The sequence below is a fragment of the Ammodytes marinus genome (assembly GCF_949987685.1).
Source record: "Ammodytes marinus genome assembly, chromosome: 14".
NCBI lineage: Eukaryota > Metazoa > Chordata > Actinopteri > Uranoscopiformes > Ammodytidae > Ammodytes > Ammodytes marinus.
The window spans coordinates 16,781,756-16,799,773 of record NC_137218.1 but is presented as its reverse complement, the minus strand read 5'-3'; the positions used below and the strand labels follow the sequence as shown (position 1 = coordinate 16,799,773).

At 40.7% G+C, this 18,018-nt stretch overlaps 2 protein-coding genes across 2 annotated transcripts; one reads left to right on the top strand and one right to left on the bottom strand.

Annotated features, from left to right (window-relative positions):
* Window positions 1-159: 159 nt before the first annotated feature.
* On the top strand, window positions 160-12,697 carry nfrkb (nuclear factor related to kappaB binding protein). The gene is made up of 26 exons (XM_080041187.1): window positions 160-193; window positions 566-722; window positions 852-1,053; window positions 1,168-1,295; window positions 1,383-1,554; window positions 1,929-2,033; window positions 2,122-2,195; window positions 2,280-2,361; window positions 2,478-2,673; window positions 2,779-2,890; window positions 3,034-3,160; window positions 3,347-3,424; window positions 3,520-3,596; window positions 3,718-3,764; window positions 4,652-4,712; window positions 4,825-4,999; window positions 5,114-5,220; window positions 5,595-5,718; window positions 6,064-6,143; window positions 6,345-6,541; window positions 6,997-7,261; window positions 7,363-7,542; window positions 7,649-8,359; window positions 9,374-9,480; window positions 12,180-12,315; window positions 12,548-12,697. Exons 2-26 carry the CDS (start codon window positions 594-596, stop codon window positions 12,686-12,688), a joined length of 3,813 nt encoding a protein of 1,270 aa, XP_079897313.1. The 5' UTR covers window positions 160-193; window positions 566-593; the 3' UTR covers window positions 12,689-12,697.
* A 671-nt stretch (window positions 12,698-13,368) lies between these two features.
* On the bottom strand, window positions 13,369-17,833 carry tmem45b (transmembrane protein 45B). The gene is made up of 6 exons (XM_080041188.1): window positions 17,737-17,833; window positions 16,107-16,304; window positions 15,475-15,687; window positions 14,899-15,083; window positions 14,377-14,519; window positions 13,369-13,483 (listed from the first exon to the last, which is right to left on the bottom strand). The coding sequence occupies exons 2-6, from the start codon at window positions 16,294-16,296 to the stop codon at window positions 13,372-13,374; spliced, it is 843 nt and encodes a 280-aa protein (XP_079897314.1). The 5' UTR covers window positions 16,297-16,304; window positions 17,737-17,833; the 3' UTR covers window positions 13,369-13,371.
* Between the last annotated feature and the right edge of the window lie 185 nt (window positions 17,834-18,018).

Sequence of the window (18,018 nt, the reverse complement as noted above, 5' to 3'; positions counted from 1 at the left end):
CTATATATACTATAATTGCTTTCATCAACGTGAATTACCCAAATTAAACTGTATAATGAAATACCAATTGACTTCCTACAGAGGGCGGTATAGCGCTCGGCGGCGTCCCTTGGGTTGTCATCCAAATTGTAGTAGAAGAAGAAAACGGTGCGTCGGTGAAACAGTCCCCTGTTCATTTCCCAAACACTGTCAAGTAAGAATTTTTAGCATTTTTTTTTTTAAAACCAGCATAATCAAATTCGTCACAGTTTGCCGCACAGAAGTACTATTTTCTGTTTAGGAAGCCAAAGGTTATAATGGCCGGCTCTTTAGCTAACCTTGCTTCAAGCTTGGCTCGCTAAGCAGCGCTGAATTACTGCACACGGTGGCTAATGTTGTTGACATCGGTGAACGTTTGCTAATGTCAGTCGTTCGTAGCACTGAACTAGCAGACCCTTCGAAAACTATAAAAAGCCAAACATGTTTGCAAATTGAATGACTGGAAGCACCTGCAGCAGTCGGTGTCGGTCCGTAAATTGAACGGTTTCTGTGACTGTGTATCCCTGTGTGTCTTTCTGTTGCAAAGACTTCCAGGTCTGCACAGAGAAGGAAGAATGGATGCCCTCACCCACATGCTCACAGACCCCCTCGAGCCAAAAGAAGAGGAAAACGATGGACAGATTACAGAGGAGTGTATGCTGGGGAACTGTAGAGTGAACCTTCCAGAGGACCTGCTGGAGGACGTGAGTTATTTACCGCTTGGGGATGAAATGCATCTCTCTCCTGCCTTGCTCGATTGTTTACCAGTTTTAGGCGACACAATGCACGTGATGCATTACATTATTAACCTGTTTTACTTTGGTTTGCAACAGCCCGACATTTTCTTCTCTGTGATGAGCGAAAGCACCTGGACTGAAGTGCTGTCAGATTCCCAGAGGCAGCACCTCCGTCAGTTCCTGCCAAAGTTTCCTGAAAACAGTGTTGCGGAGCAGGACAGCACCGTCACTGACCTGTTCAACAACCAAGATTTTAACTTTGGAAATCCCCTTCATCTTGCACAAAAACTATTCAGAGGTACCTCCTAGTAAACCACTTATTTCACCCACCAACACGCCACTATGTATATCCCTACACATTCTATTGAAGCACTTATTTTTATATATAATGACTCTCTTTATCTCAACCCAGATGGTCACTTCAACCCGGAGGTGGTCAAGTACAGGGAGCTGTGTGCCAAGTCGCAGAGAAAGAAACGGCTGTATTCCCTTCAGCAGTATTACCACAGACTGTTGAAGCAGATCCTTGTCTCCCGAAAGGTACTTTAGTGAAATGGTTTGAAGCACAAGGCTCGCAGCCTCTTGTAGTTAGTCTACTCTTAACGTGTCTTTTTATCGCTATTGAAGGAGCTGCTGGAGTTTGCAGTTCACAATGGTCTGGACTTTCCACCAAAAAGGAAGCTAGCGACCAAGGAACATACTGAAATGCGGGAGCCGCGGGTGAGAAGGAGATTGAGCCGCATATTAAAGGAGGTCAAAACTGAGTGTGGAGACAGCAACGCTTCATCTGATGATGATGGTAACTCTATTCTTTCAAAAGTATCACTGCCAATATTGATATCTATATATTTTTTAAAGCTTTTAACGATTTTAATCTTGCATTTTTTACATATAAATATTAATTGGTATGCACTGTCACTGTTTTACATAAATAACATAAAAACACATACTAAATGTGTATCTGAATCTGAATCTGATGAAAATGGGGGCGGGACCTGATAAGCCTTTGGCTTCTTCCGTCACCCGTCGGACAACACAAAGTATGATGTATGATGTGAAAGAGATAATTGTGTATTGTGTGGAATTGTCCGAAAGAATAATAATAAATAAATAAATTAAAAATTATTTGAATTATTAATGTTATTACTATGATTGCAAATGCTTGCCTTGTAGACATGTCATTATGGAATGCGGCACCACAGTCCCCTTCCTCTCCGACACCCACTGTGTCACTCAGAGTTCTTCCCAGCCTCTCCACCCAAGACATGAAGACGACTGGTCAGTCATATTTTGCAATATCAAGATGATGTTCCTGTGAACGTCTGAGCATAGTGGAAAATGAAAAAAGTACATTATTTCTTCACAGACAAAATAGAGCTAGGGGAGCCGGACCTAAAAGCCATGCTGCAAAACCATCGGGAAAAGAGGAAGCGACAGCCAGTAAGTAAAGGAAAGAATAAACACGGATGTGTGGTTGAGTGTTAAAGTTGTACAGTTTATCACTAACGGAAATGATTTACTCAGGACCATCCAGACTTGATGACATCTGATATCCACCTCGGAGACATATTTTCAAGAGCGAATATTGGTCGGAAGGGGACTTTGTGTGAGTAGTATCAATTTAGAAAAATAATGATTCAAATCTTAAGCCAAAGTCAGCCACTCACTTGCGTTGATTTAATGACACGTGGTTGAAATGTGTCCTTCCTGTTTTCCTTCCAGCTCTCTTCGATCTGTCTCTGCCCAAGAAGAAGATAAAAGAGGAGAGGAGGAAGAAGAAAATGAGGACAATAAAAGTGGAATGTGAGGATCCCTGTGAAGCTCTTGCACCTTCAGACACACCAGCAGTACCACCGGCCAACATTGTCAACTCCCTACCAGACACACCGTCGACTCCACTGCCCAACATCAAGGAGGAGTGAGTCTACTGTCGAGAATATTTACCCAATTTGTTGTGTGTCAAATAGATAGATATTGACTCCTGGTAGCCAAAACTAACCTCAAGGAACCATCATTATTGCAGGATTGTGGAGGAATCCCAGAGCAGCCCGGTTACAGTTGAGGAAATTGCTGTCAGTTTCTTCAGCTTATTGGAAACCATATTAAGGGCAGAGAACCTCGTCAGTACTTCAATGGTATGCACTCATGACAACGGTCTTAAGTAAACAATATTTTAGATTTTTTTTAATAAGAAGTGCTCTAACCACTTCCGTAAACATTATTAAACTGATCAACATTTGTGACTGCACATTATAACGCCAACATATTCATCTCTCAGTTGGAGGATAAAGTTCAAATGTGGCAGTCCTCTCCAGCCAGCTCCCTCAACGTGTGGTTTTCATCCGTCCCGTGTTGGTCTGACTTGGTTCTTCAGGCCCTGCAGTTTCTTGCTGGAGAGACTAAAGGTAAGATATATCGTTCTTTATTTTAAAAGGGGACAGTGTACATTACATTGGTAATAGGCATCCTAAAGTGAAAAAAATATCAAATAAAAAGCACATTACATAATAGTCTTAAAAAGTCAGCCTTTCTTTTCTCCTACCCATGTTATTCATTTGTTTTTCCCAACACTTTTTGTTATTTCAATTAAGATGGCATGATGGCCCTCCCCAGTGGCTTTTCTCCATTTGTGGAATTTTCTGACGAGTCTCAACATTGGAGGTGGATAGGTAAGAAGGACCCACATATTGAAATGCCTTATAGATGCAGTGCCTAGGATTCAGACTGATTGTATTCTTTAAGTTAACTCAATCATTCATCTTAGGCCCCACTCAGGACACGGAGAAGGATCTTAGTGCACTCTGTCAGCTGTGGTTGGACTCCAAAGATTTAGTGGTCAAGGTAGCACAATTATTCTCTTACAGATAAACTTTTAGCACCGACTCCACAATTTAAACTATGCTATGCTACTATGTTTATGTTCACTATTCGTAATACTTAACAACATTTTAAACTTCTACAGACGGAAAATGAAGACATGTTAGAGATTACAACTCCCACACCAAGAGTGTAAGTTTTAGTGAACCATAAGGCATTACAAACATGATATAAATGCAGAAATGTTAACGAATTAGTTTGTTGACCTACTGGCATGGATTATTTTTATTTAATTTTTTTTTACAACTTGTTGGACTAACGGCCTCCACACACATCCTACCTCTACTGCGCGTCTACCTCGCGTCTGCGTCTGACTTTTTGTAACTGACCGTGTAATCAACCTAGAGCGAGCACACATCCAACCTCAGACGCACTGCTGATGCACGTCGGAGGCACGTCTGCAGCGACGCTCCCGTTTACCTCAGGAGGCTCGCCTATTTTTTTCTGAGAGCCGCGCGTCTCTCTCGGGTCTCTCTGCTTTAACTGATAGAGAAATACTCTGCTGCGAGTCATATTGACTTCATACCGGCAGCTTTCGCTGTAGTTTCACCATTTCCTGGTGTGTCCCTTTCAAAATAAGACTTCCAACAAGCGAAAATTAAAAAAAAAGAAAAAAAAAGAAAAAGGCAATGGGGCGCACGGATTACTGTCCAGACTCAATATTAGACTCAATATAAATCATATGCATCATAAATGACACGAAAGAACTTCATTTTTAATGGGAATTATCTATGAAAACTCTATGTAGAAATATAGGGCTTTTAGCTGCTGCTGAGACGTTCCATGTGTGTCCGAGAAAAGTCCGAGAGACGCAGCAGTAAGGTAAGGTGACGCGCTCCAGAGGTAGACGCAGGATGTGTGTGGAGGCCGTTAGCCTGCCTTTTTTCTAAACTGGGTTTTGTGGATTCTAAATAGCAAATAGTTCCTTGCTTAATCAAAAAATCAATAAAAGTGAGAAAGTTTGAGTTGCAGTATCACCGTTGTTGAAGTTAACTGTGTTCTATCTTCTAACCAAACAGTTCAACTGATTATGTGGTGCGGCCAAGCACTGGAGACGAGAGACAAGTGTTTCAAATCCAGGTTCGTTTGTGCTGCCGGAATAGTTTATTTATTTCTCTCACATTTTGCCTCCTTTGCCTAGACTCTGTGAACTCTCTTGAGCCGACAAATCTTTTGTGTGTTTTTATAATAGGAGCAGCAGAGATACAACCAGCCACATAAAGCGTTCACCTTTAGGATGCACGGCTTTGACTCGGTGGTGGGGCCTGTCAAGGGCGTGTTTGATAAGGAGATGTCCCTCAACAAAGCAAGGGAGCACACCCTACTCCGCTCAGACCGACCGCCATACGTCACCATTCTCTCTCTGGGTTAGACTTTCTCTTTTATTGTGTTGTCAGAATGTGGGCGACCAGTTCTTTAAGCATAAGCAAAGGAAACCCCATCACACAAGCCTGACTTCTTCTGTACTATTTAACCCATAGTGCGGGATGCAGCAGCACGGTTACCCAACGGAGAAGGAACAAGAGCAGAGATTTGCGAACTGTTGAAAGACTCACAGTTTCTTGCTCCAGATGTCACCAGTGCACAGGTTGGATATATTTAGCTTTTTTTTTTTAATGTAATTTATGTATTTATTTAATGATTTACGGTAGTCATTTAAAGATGGGGTGAGTGATTCTGGAAAATGTTTGTTGACAAATCACTTTTTGTGTGATAAATCAGTGAATATCTCCTCATAATCTGCTACCTTCCGTGCTCTGTGCACTGAAAAAAAATCAAGTGTTAATAAACAGCCTAGGCACTGTAAACTGGTATGTAAACAAAGGGAATGTAAACAAGGTGGGCACCTTTTTTAATTTCCTTTTGCCGAATGATTTTAGTATGGGCCGTCTAAGGGCCGCTTTGTTCTGTTGTTTTTATAGTGACTTTACTTGTCATTAACAAGCTTTCTTTGCCATCTAGGTGAACACTGTTGTCAGTGGGGCTCTGGATAGACTTCACTATGAGAAAGACCCATGTGTGAAGTATGACATCGGCCGCAAACTCTGGATTTACCTGCATCGCAGTCGCAGTCAAGAGGAGTTTGGTAAGAAACCATGATGAACTTGATATAAGGGTTAAGCTATCCACCCTTGTAGTTTGTTCAGAAGTGTAAAGAAAAGTCAAACCTGTAGTTTTTTGAGTGGAGGCAGCCAACAAGGAGCCATATTTCTAGTTTGATCACCTGCAAACATCTGAAGAGATTCAATGTATTTCTTATAAGCCTTGTCTATCTGCTTGAAACAAAACATTTTGATGATTTTTATTTATCTACGCTATTTTCTTTAATCCTTTCATGGCCTTCTTTAATGATTGCACTCCCATGTAGATGAGCATAATCTGTGGTATGGTCTCAATCTTTTCTCAATTATTTTTCGTTCTCCCCGCTCAGAGAGGATCCACCAGGCTCAAGCTGCTGCTGCAAAGGCAAGAAAAGCCCTACAGCAGAAACCTAAACCAGCATCCAAGCCTGTGAGTCCTCCGATTCCAAGCCTCTTGAGTTTTGAGATGTTGTTGTTTATGAGTGTAAAAAATATATTTATGTGGAGGCTTCAAGTAAGCCCACTGGATTTGTTGGCCTCTCCCTGCTCTGTGTTCAATTGTTATCTTTGTAATTCTGTAAATTTTAAATTGTGCAAATAATTAAAAAAAAATAAACCTTTTTTATTTTAGAAGTCTGGCAGTAAAGACGGAGGAAGTAAAACCCCTGGCTGTGTGGAGGCGGGACAGGACATTTGCTCCAATCCCATGTCACCAACCCCTACTACGCCCACCACAAACACACCTGGAACCCCCAGGTCACCCTTACCTTGCACAGTCACCACGCCAACAAAGACTGGAAACCCGGACACAATCAAAGCCAGCCCAGGGTCAGTGAGACAACACATTTATTCCTATTACTAAAGCCCCCGGAAACCTGGTCTAAAAGTTTTTTTTTTTTACTGTATACTGTTTGAAATGACTGTGTGGGCGTGGACATGTCAAGCTGTCTCCATATCCATTTTTTAGACCGTTTAAGCAGAGAACTGCCATGATTGGTTCTAAATAATTATTGCGTAATAAGAACCATAGCATAGCCCGCCTCATCTGAGCCGACTTTCTGTACACTTTTATCAAACTTAAATTACAATATTGTTTATTTGGATTGATAAATATGCCTAACTCTGCAAGTTCAAGCAACTATGCATGTACCATAGTTGTAAGGATTTTCTGGATTTGGGTTTACAAGGGCTGTAATACAACCATGTTTCATCTACAGTATGTAATTAAAAACATTATATTCTATTTTACCTATTGTTTTTTCTTCCTCTTCTTGCTCTCCCAGTGTTCTTCTTGTATCCCCTCCGTCGTTGCCCCAGCTGGGAGCCATCTTGCCCAGCAGTCAGTCTGGTCCAGTGGTTTCACAGACGGTCACATCCCAACACGCGGCTCGCATTGTGAGTCACCTGGCAGCAGGCTCCCTCCCTCAGGTACGGGTTGTCTCCGCTCAGCCCGGTCTGGGTTCCTCTCCGGGAAGTCAGCACCTGCTTCACCACACCCCTCACCAGATCAGGATGCCGATGTCTGTGGCAGCCAAGGGCATTTCACAGGTAAACCAGATAAAGAGCGTTTTTTTCTTTTTCTTTTTCTTTTTTGCATATTGCAGAAACGTATCATTTATTCTGTCTATGCTTACTGTGTATTTCAATAGACAGTGGTTTCTGTGCCTCTGAGGACCAAGTCTGCTAGCAGTCCAGTCCATGCACCGACCACCCTGTCTGTGTCTGCTGTAGCTGTGGCCAAACCTCACAGTGGATCGCCTGGTAGTCCGGCTAAAACCCCCGGTTCCCCTGGTATGCTGCAAGGAGTCGCCAGCCAAAATATCAAACAGGTAAAATGTTTGTTTTTAAACTTGGGTATTTGATTACTAGTAGGTCTTGAGCTGCTTGGACTGACCCCAGATCTGCTGCTATGTTAAATTGTTTTCCCTTTTAAAGGTGTCAATCACGGGCCAGTTGGGAATGAAGACTGTGGGCGGAGCAGGAATTCCAATCACGGCTACAAACCTGCGCATCCAGGGTAAAGATGTGCTACGTCTTCCACCGTCCTCCATCACCACAGACGCTAAAGGCCAGACGGTGCTGCGCATCACCCCGGACATGATGGCCACTCTGGCAAAATCTCCTGTCGCGACCGTCAAACTCACCCCGGACTTCCTGGGCACCGGCACCGCGGGCAGCAAGAGCATATCGGCCACTCTCCACGTGACGCCTACCTCCTCTGTCTCCAGTCCCACATCCTGTACGGTTGAAGCACAGACCAGTAAAACCGTTGGTTCCACCTTGTTGAAGGCGGCGGGAGACACGGCCATACGTCTCATGCCCACATTGGCCGTCTCTGTGGCCGACCAAAAATCTAGGACCTTCTCCACCGTGACTTCCCCGGACAAGAGCGGCGCCACCATTCGCATAATGCCCGGCCTCGGTGTTATTCCACAGAAACAGGGTCAGACCATCACCATGACCACAACCACTGGCAGTAAACCGCTCATGTCTTCATGTGCTAATGTAGTCACCATGGCTGCCAGCGTGGTGGCTGGTGCTAAAGGGATCACAGTGGCTCCTGGAATCTCATGCTCAACCCTGACGCTAGGAACGGCTACAGCCACTATGCGGCAGGTCCCTGCTACTGTGGTGACCACGCAAACGGTAAGAGGATTGTTCAGGTTTCTGTACATATAATAAGGATATTGCAGAAATCTTAGTCATTATTATACTGGTTTTTCGAGCCCTACCTGCAAAGGTGTGTAGCTCTAACAATTTCCTTTTTTTAAGATAATTTTTTGGCATATTCAATGCTTTTGGGGGAGAGAAGGGAACAATATGCCATGGGCCGGATTGAAACCCGGGTATGCTGCAAAGAGGACTGAATCTTATGTGCGCTCTTAACCTTCTACACCACAAGCGCCCCAGCTCTCACAATTTCAAATGTTGTCTGTCAGGTCAAACTGTTTTCAGGACACACATGTAAGAAGAAGCATTGCCTCAAGGGGCCACTGTTGGCCTGTTAGATTCTTGGTTTTGTTTCACTTTGTTGGTTCCAGGGACCATTATGATAAATGTGCTCCTTAAATACCAGCTGACTAAAGCCGGTTTAACATGTGATATGTGTTTTAACACCACACACAAACTACAACGATTGTTTTCTTTTTTACAATGATAGATCATTTTACCATATCAAATAAAGGTGTTCTCGGTGTTGCATGACGTAACCACAGTCAGCTCTGTTTATATAAAGCAAATCTCCCACGAGAACTTGACATTTGTCTATGCCAAACAACCCGGACATGTTTTTAATGTGAGCCTAGGGAAGATACCAGATAGACACGGCTGAGAGCACACTTTACTTGTTTTGTTTTGGTAGTTATTTGAGAAACATTTGGATGCCAGGGTTTAAGTGGATGCTGTCTCTCTAATGTCCCTCTGAATAGTGGGTTTTTAAAATTTGCACTCTTCAGCTTTTTCTTCAAATTTACACACTTTATTTTTTTATAACGTAATATTTTGTAGAACATAAATGACTGCTTTGATGTTCTTATTGAGCCCGTTTAGAACGCTAACTCTAACTACTTCACTAATATAATCAAACTTGTCTCTGTACCGCACTTTCTGAAAGTTACACGACACACTAAAAAACCCTCCTCTTCTTGAATAACACTCTAGGGGAAGTTACCTACCCGGATAACTGTGCCCATCTCTGTGCTCAACCAACCTCTGAAGAGCAAGAGTGTTGTGACCACGCCTATGGTGAAAGGAAGTCTAAACGCCAAGTAAGTCTTATCATTTGCACCTTATTTATTAAGTATACTTTTCTTATGAAGATGGAATCAACAGAGAATTTGATTGAAAATTCTTATGAATCAAAGAATTCTACTTTATATTTGATATTAATGTGTTTTTAGATTGCAATTCTTTGCGAGTATTAACCTCTATTAGGCTAACTATTGATCTCTACTGGTGTTTTTTTTTGTTTACACAGTAGTACCAGAAGCATACATTTTGGGAGCATCTGGACTATTTTTTTGTTGATGTTGGCTTTTCTTTACGTGCTCCTTCTTCACTGCCCCCTTGTGGGTCAAGTTTTAAAAAGTGAGCATCCAGAAGCTCCAGGTTTCTTATATTGATTTTATGCATATAATATTGCTTAAAAGCCAAGGTTGTGCAGTGCAAGTGAAATGTTTTGTAATGTAGGAGTCAACACAGTCCAAGCTCTTTTGAGAAATCTGATTTATGATTCTTAGAATTCTATTATGTTGCTACTTTCAAATTATTGTCCCAGTATAGTCCCCAAAGGGAAATTCTTTTTCACAAAAATTTACTTTATGGGAAGAGATAATTTAAACCTGTTTGTAGATTCAGGAAAATTACAGAGTAACTAGCCTGTCCTGTTTATAAGAATGTTGAAGAACTACAAAAGGTACCCAACCTGTTATTTCATGGGGTCCAAATACTTTTCACAACCACACCCAGACACAAGTAGCTTTTCTACTGCTTTTTAAATGGCCTTAAGCGGAGCCGTGGCTCTGTGTAAACACCCAACTTTGAATAGATATTGACATAAATATCTAAAAATCTAAAAATAAAGGTTATCTAGGTAGGTTCTTGGCTTCCAAAGACCATGGCCCCCCCAAGTGGCTGGGCCTTAGAAAGCTTTCACACTTTCTACCCCTTATGGGCGGCACTGTCTGCACATACTGTAGATGTGAGCTGATTTTGTGTAGAGATTATGCCCTGATACTGCCATGAAAGGAAGCATTTCTGATATTGTTTCAAGGTGAAGTTCCCAATTCTCAGAAACTTGCAAAATATGTCTACCAATGAATTTTAAGGATTCAGTTTTGCATTCGAGAAGTCATCTTATTCTGAGAATCACAACAGAATGGCAAGCCTTCTCTGCAGACATCATCTATCAGCTTTGCATAGATTGCAGCAACTTAATTGACACCAGAGTTTTATAAACGATCTCCAGCAGGTATCATCTGCTGATGACATCTCTTCATCATAGTATTTTGGATCTCCTTGCAGCTAATGGGGAGTCACAACAAGTGCATCAGGCAGAATCAGGCAATTAAGGACTCTTTCAACGCAAATCCCATCCAAACATCTTCCCTGTCATAATGTGCACAACGGCTGCATAGAAAATCATTATCACTTCCTCTTCCCAGCAGCAACCATAACATGCCCAATGGACCCCAACAACTAATATCCGTGTGGAAGCCCCCAAGTAACTTCTGGCTTAGCTGCTTTCATAAGAAAATGCCTTCCACCAGTGATTGATAAAATTAGATGATTGGGGTGGAATTGTGGCAGTGGGCATGTTCACATATGAACATGCGGAGTAGATGCATGTAGGGTCACTACGTCTCATATCAACCAATGGGGTAAACACAAAGGATGTTTACCCCGGGTGATTGCCATGCTGTGCAAATTGCATCATACTAGACCATGCTGGCCTTTGTGAGACAAACAGGATGGCAGTTTTCCATATGAGTTCCAGGTCTGCTGTCGGATCATATGGTTCTGATCTCTCTCTCTAACTAATAAAGGCAAAAATTACCCAAAAATAACTTGACATTGTTATCTTGAAAACGTTTAATACATTTATGGCAAGAAAATTAAATCAAATTAATATTATGACTTCATAGTTAATCATTTATTTGCACATGCATTGTACCATATCTCTTGTTAAACAAAGTTGTCGGTTGATTTGGACAGTAATGAACGATTTGTGTGGATATCAGAAAAGAATGTATGAATAAATAAAAATAAATTAACATTGGATTCACCCTTAACTACTGACCTTCACTGTTTCTGATGTTGTATGTGGTATCATAGTAATCCCTGACCATGAAAACATATGGTTAGACATCACTAGTTATGTGGTGTTATGTTTGATTCAGGAGTTATGATGAAAAATGCATAATTAGGCTATGGCGGAAAGTAAAATGGTCTCCATGGCAACTATGATTCGATTTTGCAATGGCTTAATATCTGAAAATGTTCAGAGCCCCAAACTGTATAAGTGTACCAAGTTTCAAGCTTTTCTGAAGGGGTTAACAATTTGGCACATATCCCCTCTACCATAAAACAGTACTTTAGGAAGCCGAAAATTGACATAAAGGTATGGTTAAGAAACCCCTTAGAAAATAACTTTCCACCACTTGGATTCCTTAAGACTTTTAGTATGTTATTAATGACATATTCATGAGTCAAAAACAGTTTAAATGGTTTCTGTTGCAATTTTTGAGAGGTCCACCCATATTTTCTCACAACATGCCTGTACTACTGTGCAATACCAGTCACTTATGTGGAAGTGGTATTATTGCCTTTGTTTTATAACTTGTATGTGTGTTGTATGTCTTTTGAAATGGACCTTGATTCTCTTCAATAAAGCGAAACAGTTTACAGCTTGTACATCGGGTTGGTAGAATGACAGTATTTTGTACTTTTCCCCTCTTTTTCTGAGCAGTCTCAGCAGTCTGGGCCGGAACATCATCCTTACCACCATGCCAGCCGGCACCAAGCTGATAGCAGGGAACAAACCGGTCAGCTTTGTCACAGCACAGCAGTTCCAGCAGCTTCAGCAACAGGGGCAGGCCACACAGGTTAGCTTACGTTTAGCTTGTTTATGATGTCGCAAATTAGAAAAGGATTGTTTTGTTTTTGTCGCTGTTATTAATTAACCACCAAACCCTACAGAGAATGACTTGTCAGATTGCTAAAGTGTGAACTTGTGTATAATATTTCCCATACAGTGTTATAGGACTTCTGCTTTGTGGTGAACTGAAATGAACACAGCGTCTTAATGCTAACTATCCATTCTCCTCCGTTTTTTAGGTTCGCATCCAAACAGTTCAGGCACAGCAGCTTCAGCAGCACCTGGCAACAGGCTCCCCCAAATCTGTTTCCACCGTTGTTGTCACAACAGCACCTTCGCCCAAATGTGCACCCGATCCCCCGCCTGCACCTCAGCAGTGATCCTATGTCGATTATTTTCTTTGTTTTAGCATCATTTGACTTGTTTCTATCATGGCAAGGCAAGTTATTGTTATCACATAGTGTGATATGCCCTTTAGGACTTTTCTATTTGTACAATAGGCTTACCCATAAAAGCCATAAACACAATTTGTGCTGATCTGTGCAAAGTTATTCTCTATGTTACAGTTCACCAGACCGTTGCCATCAACAACCAGTACGGGCAGGTTGCAGTCTTTCAGTTAAAATTCTTAACTTTTCTTTCAATTGTTTGACAAACTTAAAAAAAAAAAAGTCGCTCTGTTGATATTTCGCCTTAATATAACACAAAGAATTTCAAATTTCTATATGACTATCAATAGGATGTTCTGTCATTTCTGAATGTAATTTAATATTAGCAAATGTGAAGTGAGTGGCATTTAAGTCTTTGATTCATTTGAATGTTGTGAAGTGTAGATTTGTTTTAATACATTTGCCCTCTTTTCAGGTGTTTTTATTTTATTTGATAGCAGGCCATACACTCGAGCCGTACATTTCAACGGACCATAACAACAATATATATTTAAACATTTGTTTTTGTTTTTACTACAAATCGTGCATTGTACAAAAGAGAAGAACATAAACACAGACCACTAACATAGAAAATTACATCAAATTGAAGTAAAATTTGAACTATAACCATGCATTCAGTCTTCATCTGATTCTTCAAGCAAAGCTTTCTGGGAGCTGGTTTTGGAAGATGTATCTCGCATTCCAATCTCTATGTCCCGTCCCTTTCCTGAGAATCGCTTCAATGTGCTATTGGAGAAAGAAAAAAAAAGGCTTTAAGGAACAAATAAAGCACAGAAATATTACACATCTACAGAAGAAACTGTCCCAGCTAAACCTAACATGTTTGAGAGTAATGTGATACACATTTCTGCTGACTAGTAATGCACCAATGCAATTTAAATAGGGGTAAGTAAACAGTACAGGATTAAACACACAGACTTTGCAAATGTCCGAAAGGCTTCGTAAACATTTCTAACGTGTTTTGTAGGCCTTGAGGAGAAGAGTTAAATGTAAACAAAACTGTTGATTATAAAAACTGAACAGGGTACCTCGGAAATACAGGTTCGGAGATCAGACTAAAACGGCTTTTGCTGTTTTCTGTTCAAATTAAGCTAGAGATTGTCATGACTAACATTTTCCAACACACTCCTGAGAAAATCTATATTTGGTCCAATTCTGTATTCCTGAGTATGTTGATCTACTGTACAAGATAGCAGGAAAGTGCTTGTAGCCTATCACCAGGGCTTCACAAATGTCTTGAGAAGTAAAACAGATTGAATTGTTGATCGATTGTGTCTATTTTTTCATTTAAGTTTCTAAATCTTAAACATGGATACAACTATGAGTGATGTTTTTTTGCTCCAGGAAGTTCCATACTTTGTTTCATCCCTGCCACGAGACGGAAAAATCTTATTTTTCTTTCTGCATTCCAGCAGTGGTTCGACTTGTTATTGTTACTTGCCCGTGAAACCATCACCTAGAAAGGAATTCTAGCAACATATTTTTATTGAGAAGTGAACTTCAGCAACCAAAATATATGTTTCGATCACACAACATACAGAGACGTGTGTTGAAATATGAAACAGTTTATTGTGGATTTTATCTCTGAAACTCACACAGGTAAAGGATAGGATACTTACAACCAAACCACAGAAGAGGTGCAGGCGACTAAAAGCAGGGCCACAGCTAAATGCCAGCAGAAGCACATCGTGACAAACATGATGTTGCCATGCTGTTCCAGGTCCCACTTTGGTCCACTTAACGGGTAAAGAACAAATCCAATCTGGAATGACAAATAGCGTATATAAAGAGACAACTCCCTGTAATGTTAAGCTTAGTATTTGTTAAAGTTCACCAAAAAATAATTAAGTTTTTTATTAGCAGGAGACAGGTCTGGGGTTAGTTTGAGATAGACATTACATGATATGAGCCCAGTTACTACAACTTGTATAATGTACAAGTTGTAGTAACTGGGCTCAAACTGTTAAAAGTGCGCTATGGTTCTTTGAAATATTCCTTTTGATATTGAGTATAGTGTAGTATAATAAACAGTTGCTCTTTGGTAGGCTACCACAGATATACATGTGTCAAAATCACACTGTGTTCCATGAAAATCATTTAACACTTGCAGTCATTCTCAGCGTCATTATATTGCTCATCACCTCGTAGAACCATGATCCCTGTAGGATGAACAGGCATGCCCCCAGCAGCTCCAGAATAATGTTGTCTCTTATGAAAACCTCCAACATGATGCTGGCCGACCCACCGAACACCGCCACTAGCAGCAGGGTGTGGATGTGAGCGTCGAGAGGGGGCCGATTGTGCAAGTGGTAATAAAACAGAAACCCTGGGTGACAAGAGAGAGTCGAACACAAAACAAAACGTAAGATCCAATACGCATAAAGAGAACATACAGGTTCATTTTCCCCCATAACAAACTTTTCAGATGGTTGACATGTATTATAAATCCTTTTTCTGATTGGTTTGATGTAATATTCATATTTTTTTAATTACTGGACTTCTTATTCCATGAGCTGTAAGCCATGATCATCAACATTAAAACAAAAGAAATAACTGGCATAATTCACTTTGTGTAATGAATCTAGACTACTGGTATATGAAAGTTTCACTTTCTGAATGAACTTTTCCATGATATTACATTTTTTTTCAGATGCACCTGTATTTGTGGTGTGAAACCCAAAAAGAACAACTAAAACCTAATTCCTTTTCCAGCTCACCTTCCACAAAGAGGGCCACGGACAGAGTGAGGCGGTCAACACCTGTTGGCACCTGTTTGGATGCTGAACTGGCCACCAATGCTATTCCAGAGATCCCAAAGAACAGATACATTGTGCCGTGCTGCCAGTTCATGAGCTTGACCCACGAGTCGGTGTCTCTGTCGTAGAGGTGGGCATGAGGCCCATCCACCACAAACTGCTCAACCATAATACCTGGGATGGGACAACGGCAGACAAAATAAGGTGAGTCTAGAGCAGGTTTTTAGATAGTTTTAAAGGTGGATCAGCGATTCTGGAGAATGCTTGTTGTCAAAATCACTTCGTATAATAAGTGAATATCTCCTCAAGATCTGCTACATGTATGTAGCCTACTGTGTGTGCAGAAAATAAATCTGCTATTAATACACAGCCTAGGCTCTGTAAATGGGTATGTAAACAAAGGCGGTTGCTCATCGTAGATAGCAAACATAGCCGTTTACAGAGCATTAGGCTGTGTATTAACTCTGAATCTTTTTCAGCACGCACACAGTATAGACAGGTAGCAGGTCGCCAGGAGTTATTCACTGCTTTTGACAATAGGTGTATTTGACTCCGCCTCTAAGTGTGCAGCTGGATCGAGGATCAAGACTGACCGACAAATGAAGCAAATATTTGAACTCCTCCCTCGATGTAGTCCATTCTCTTGAAGAAAGGCGGCATGATCTGTCTTCCTTTGGGCTGGTTTGACCTCCAGTAGTGTTGTAGAATATGTTTGACGGTTAGCCAAAAGCCAAATAGCAGGAAAAAAGAGCCAGGAATGGCATGTCCTCCAAAATTGGCCATCGTTAGGCCTAAAAAATTTAGGAAATATACCTCAGTAATCAGCATACATTTGAGAGAAACACAATCTTCTATTGTTTTGACTTAATGCTCTTATTCCTTTGAGGCTGAGAGGACTCCACTGAGGTTAAAGTACAAATTCATATAGCTTTACTTTATGGTGTTTTTTTTAGCCACATAATGATAACAAGCAATCAAGTGTCTATTATAGGAAACATGATTTGATTATATAGGCTTTTTCAAGGTATAAGGTCATCCAGATGCAGTATAAACCTGCAAAATACTTGTGAAAAGAATGAACGGATTAAGGGCTGAAAATGTTTTAAAATATATTAAAACATCACTTGTAATATGAGAGCAACATTTAGATGAGACAAGTAAGAGTTCATTTTAAGCCAAAACATCAGTCTTATCTGTCGCTAGTAGGTTTCATTCTCACTAAATCCTGAAAAACAATGTCAAGAAAGCTCTATTCATACAATGAAAATGTAGAAACATTGATTACTATGCGCTATATCCTGTGTTTTTATCTGATCGGAGAAGTGCAGCCTTTGATCTAGACTGGAACTGCTCATTTGTCTTGCAAAGATGAAATTCAAATCAGACAAGGCAGCCCTGGGAATGTCCTCCAGCAAAGTAAAAAGAAATAACTGCAACTGGGAATATCAGTGTCTTATGGAAATATCATATTTTAAGAGTTACTTTGCCCTGTCAACTTGAAATTGACCGAGAGAGCTCCCCTCTCCCTGATGATGCGTGATACTTTAAATCAGAAACTATGACCAAGATAAACTCAATAAATGGTATATTAATTAAAACTATATAGGCGGAACTGGTGTCAAAATGACCCCAAAACATTTGTATTTAAAGAAAAAAAGCAGAAATTAGAAGAGAATCAGAATAATATAAGTCATGAAGAACAAATTGATTGACAAAGTCATGAAAAATTGGAATGATAGAATAAAAATTACCCCAGTCGCAATATGAGGGTTAAGGTTAAGTTCTTGTCAAAGCGGACCCGGGTTCTGACACTGGCTCGGGCCGTTTACTGCATGTCTTCCCAATCTCTCCCGCCCCTGTTCAACAATATGCTTAAATCAATTAAAAAAAAGTTTAAAAAACACCCCAACATTACCCACATATATTCTGTCATTTGTAAATCCCTTTCATTGTTCTCAGTATCAGTGGGGATGAGGCACAGGTGTGCCAAAGGTCTGCATGGTGAGTCAGATTAGTTTTTCTGGTCTTGCCCTGTCTGATATGTTCCATGTTGTTATTCTACACATTTCCTCCTTTCCCACTTCCACGTCTCACACCTTTATACATAAATTATCAGAAGGCTTGCTCACTGAACACATTGGTGAGCTCTAGCAAATTGTTCCCTCCACAGGCACTAAAAAAGCCTTTCCCTTTCCCAAAAGAAATAAAAGAGGATATACATACTTTGTGCTGCTGCTTATTCCCAACAGATCTGTGAATCTTGTCAGCTGTCAGAGTCACAGCACTCTGCTCTGTGTAGACTGTGTGCACCTGTTATCTGCGGCAACCTGTATTGACATCACCACATAGGCCCCGCCCTTGATTTGCATTGGTTTCTATGACTAAAGGGACATCCTACTGGGAAACAGGCTGTGACACAAACAGACGCAGGAAAACAAAACCTGGACGAAGATCAAGATGTTTATACAGCTATTAGTTTTCAAAAGAAAAAATATATTCATCTAC

Bases quoted from the DNA above. Each gene is read 5' to 3' on its own strand.
- nfrkb (XM_080041187.1), top strand. From the start codon at position 594: ATGGATGCCCTCACCCACATGCTCACAGACCCCCTCGAGCCAAAAGAA. The intron at 2,674-2,778 runs GTGAGTCTACTG...TCATTATTGCAG, and splicing joins CTGCCCAACATCAAGGAGGA to GATTGTGGAGGAATCCCAGA. The intron at 3,597-3,717 runs GTAGCACAATTA...AAACTTCTACAG, and splicing joins CCAAAGATTTAGTGGTCAAG to ACGGAAAATGAAGACATGTT.
- tmem45b (XM_080041188.1), bottom strand. From the start codon at position 16,296: ATGGCCAATTTTGGAGGACATGCCATTCCTGGCTCTTTTTTCCTGCTA. The intron at 14,520-14,898 runs GTGATGAGCAAT...TTGTCATTCCAG, and splicing joins AGGGATCATGGTTCTACGAG to ATTGGATTTGTTCTTTACCC. The intron at 13,484-14,376 runs GTAAGTATCCTA...TTTCTCCAATAG, and splicing joins ACCTCTTCTGTGGTTTGGTT to CACATTGAAGCGATTCTCAG.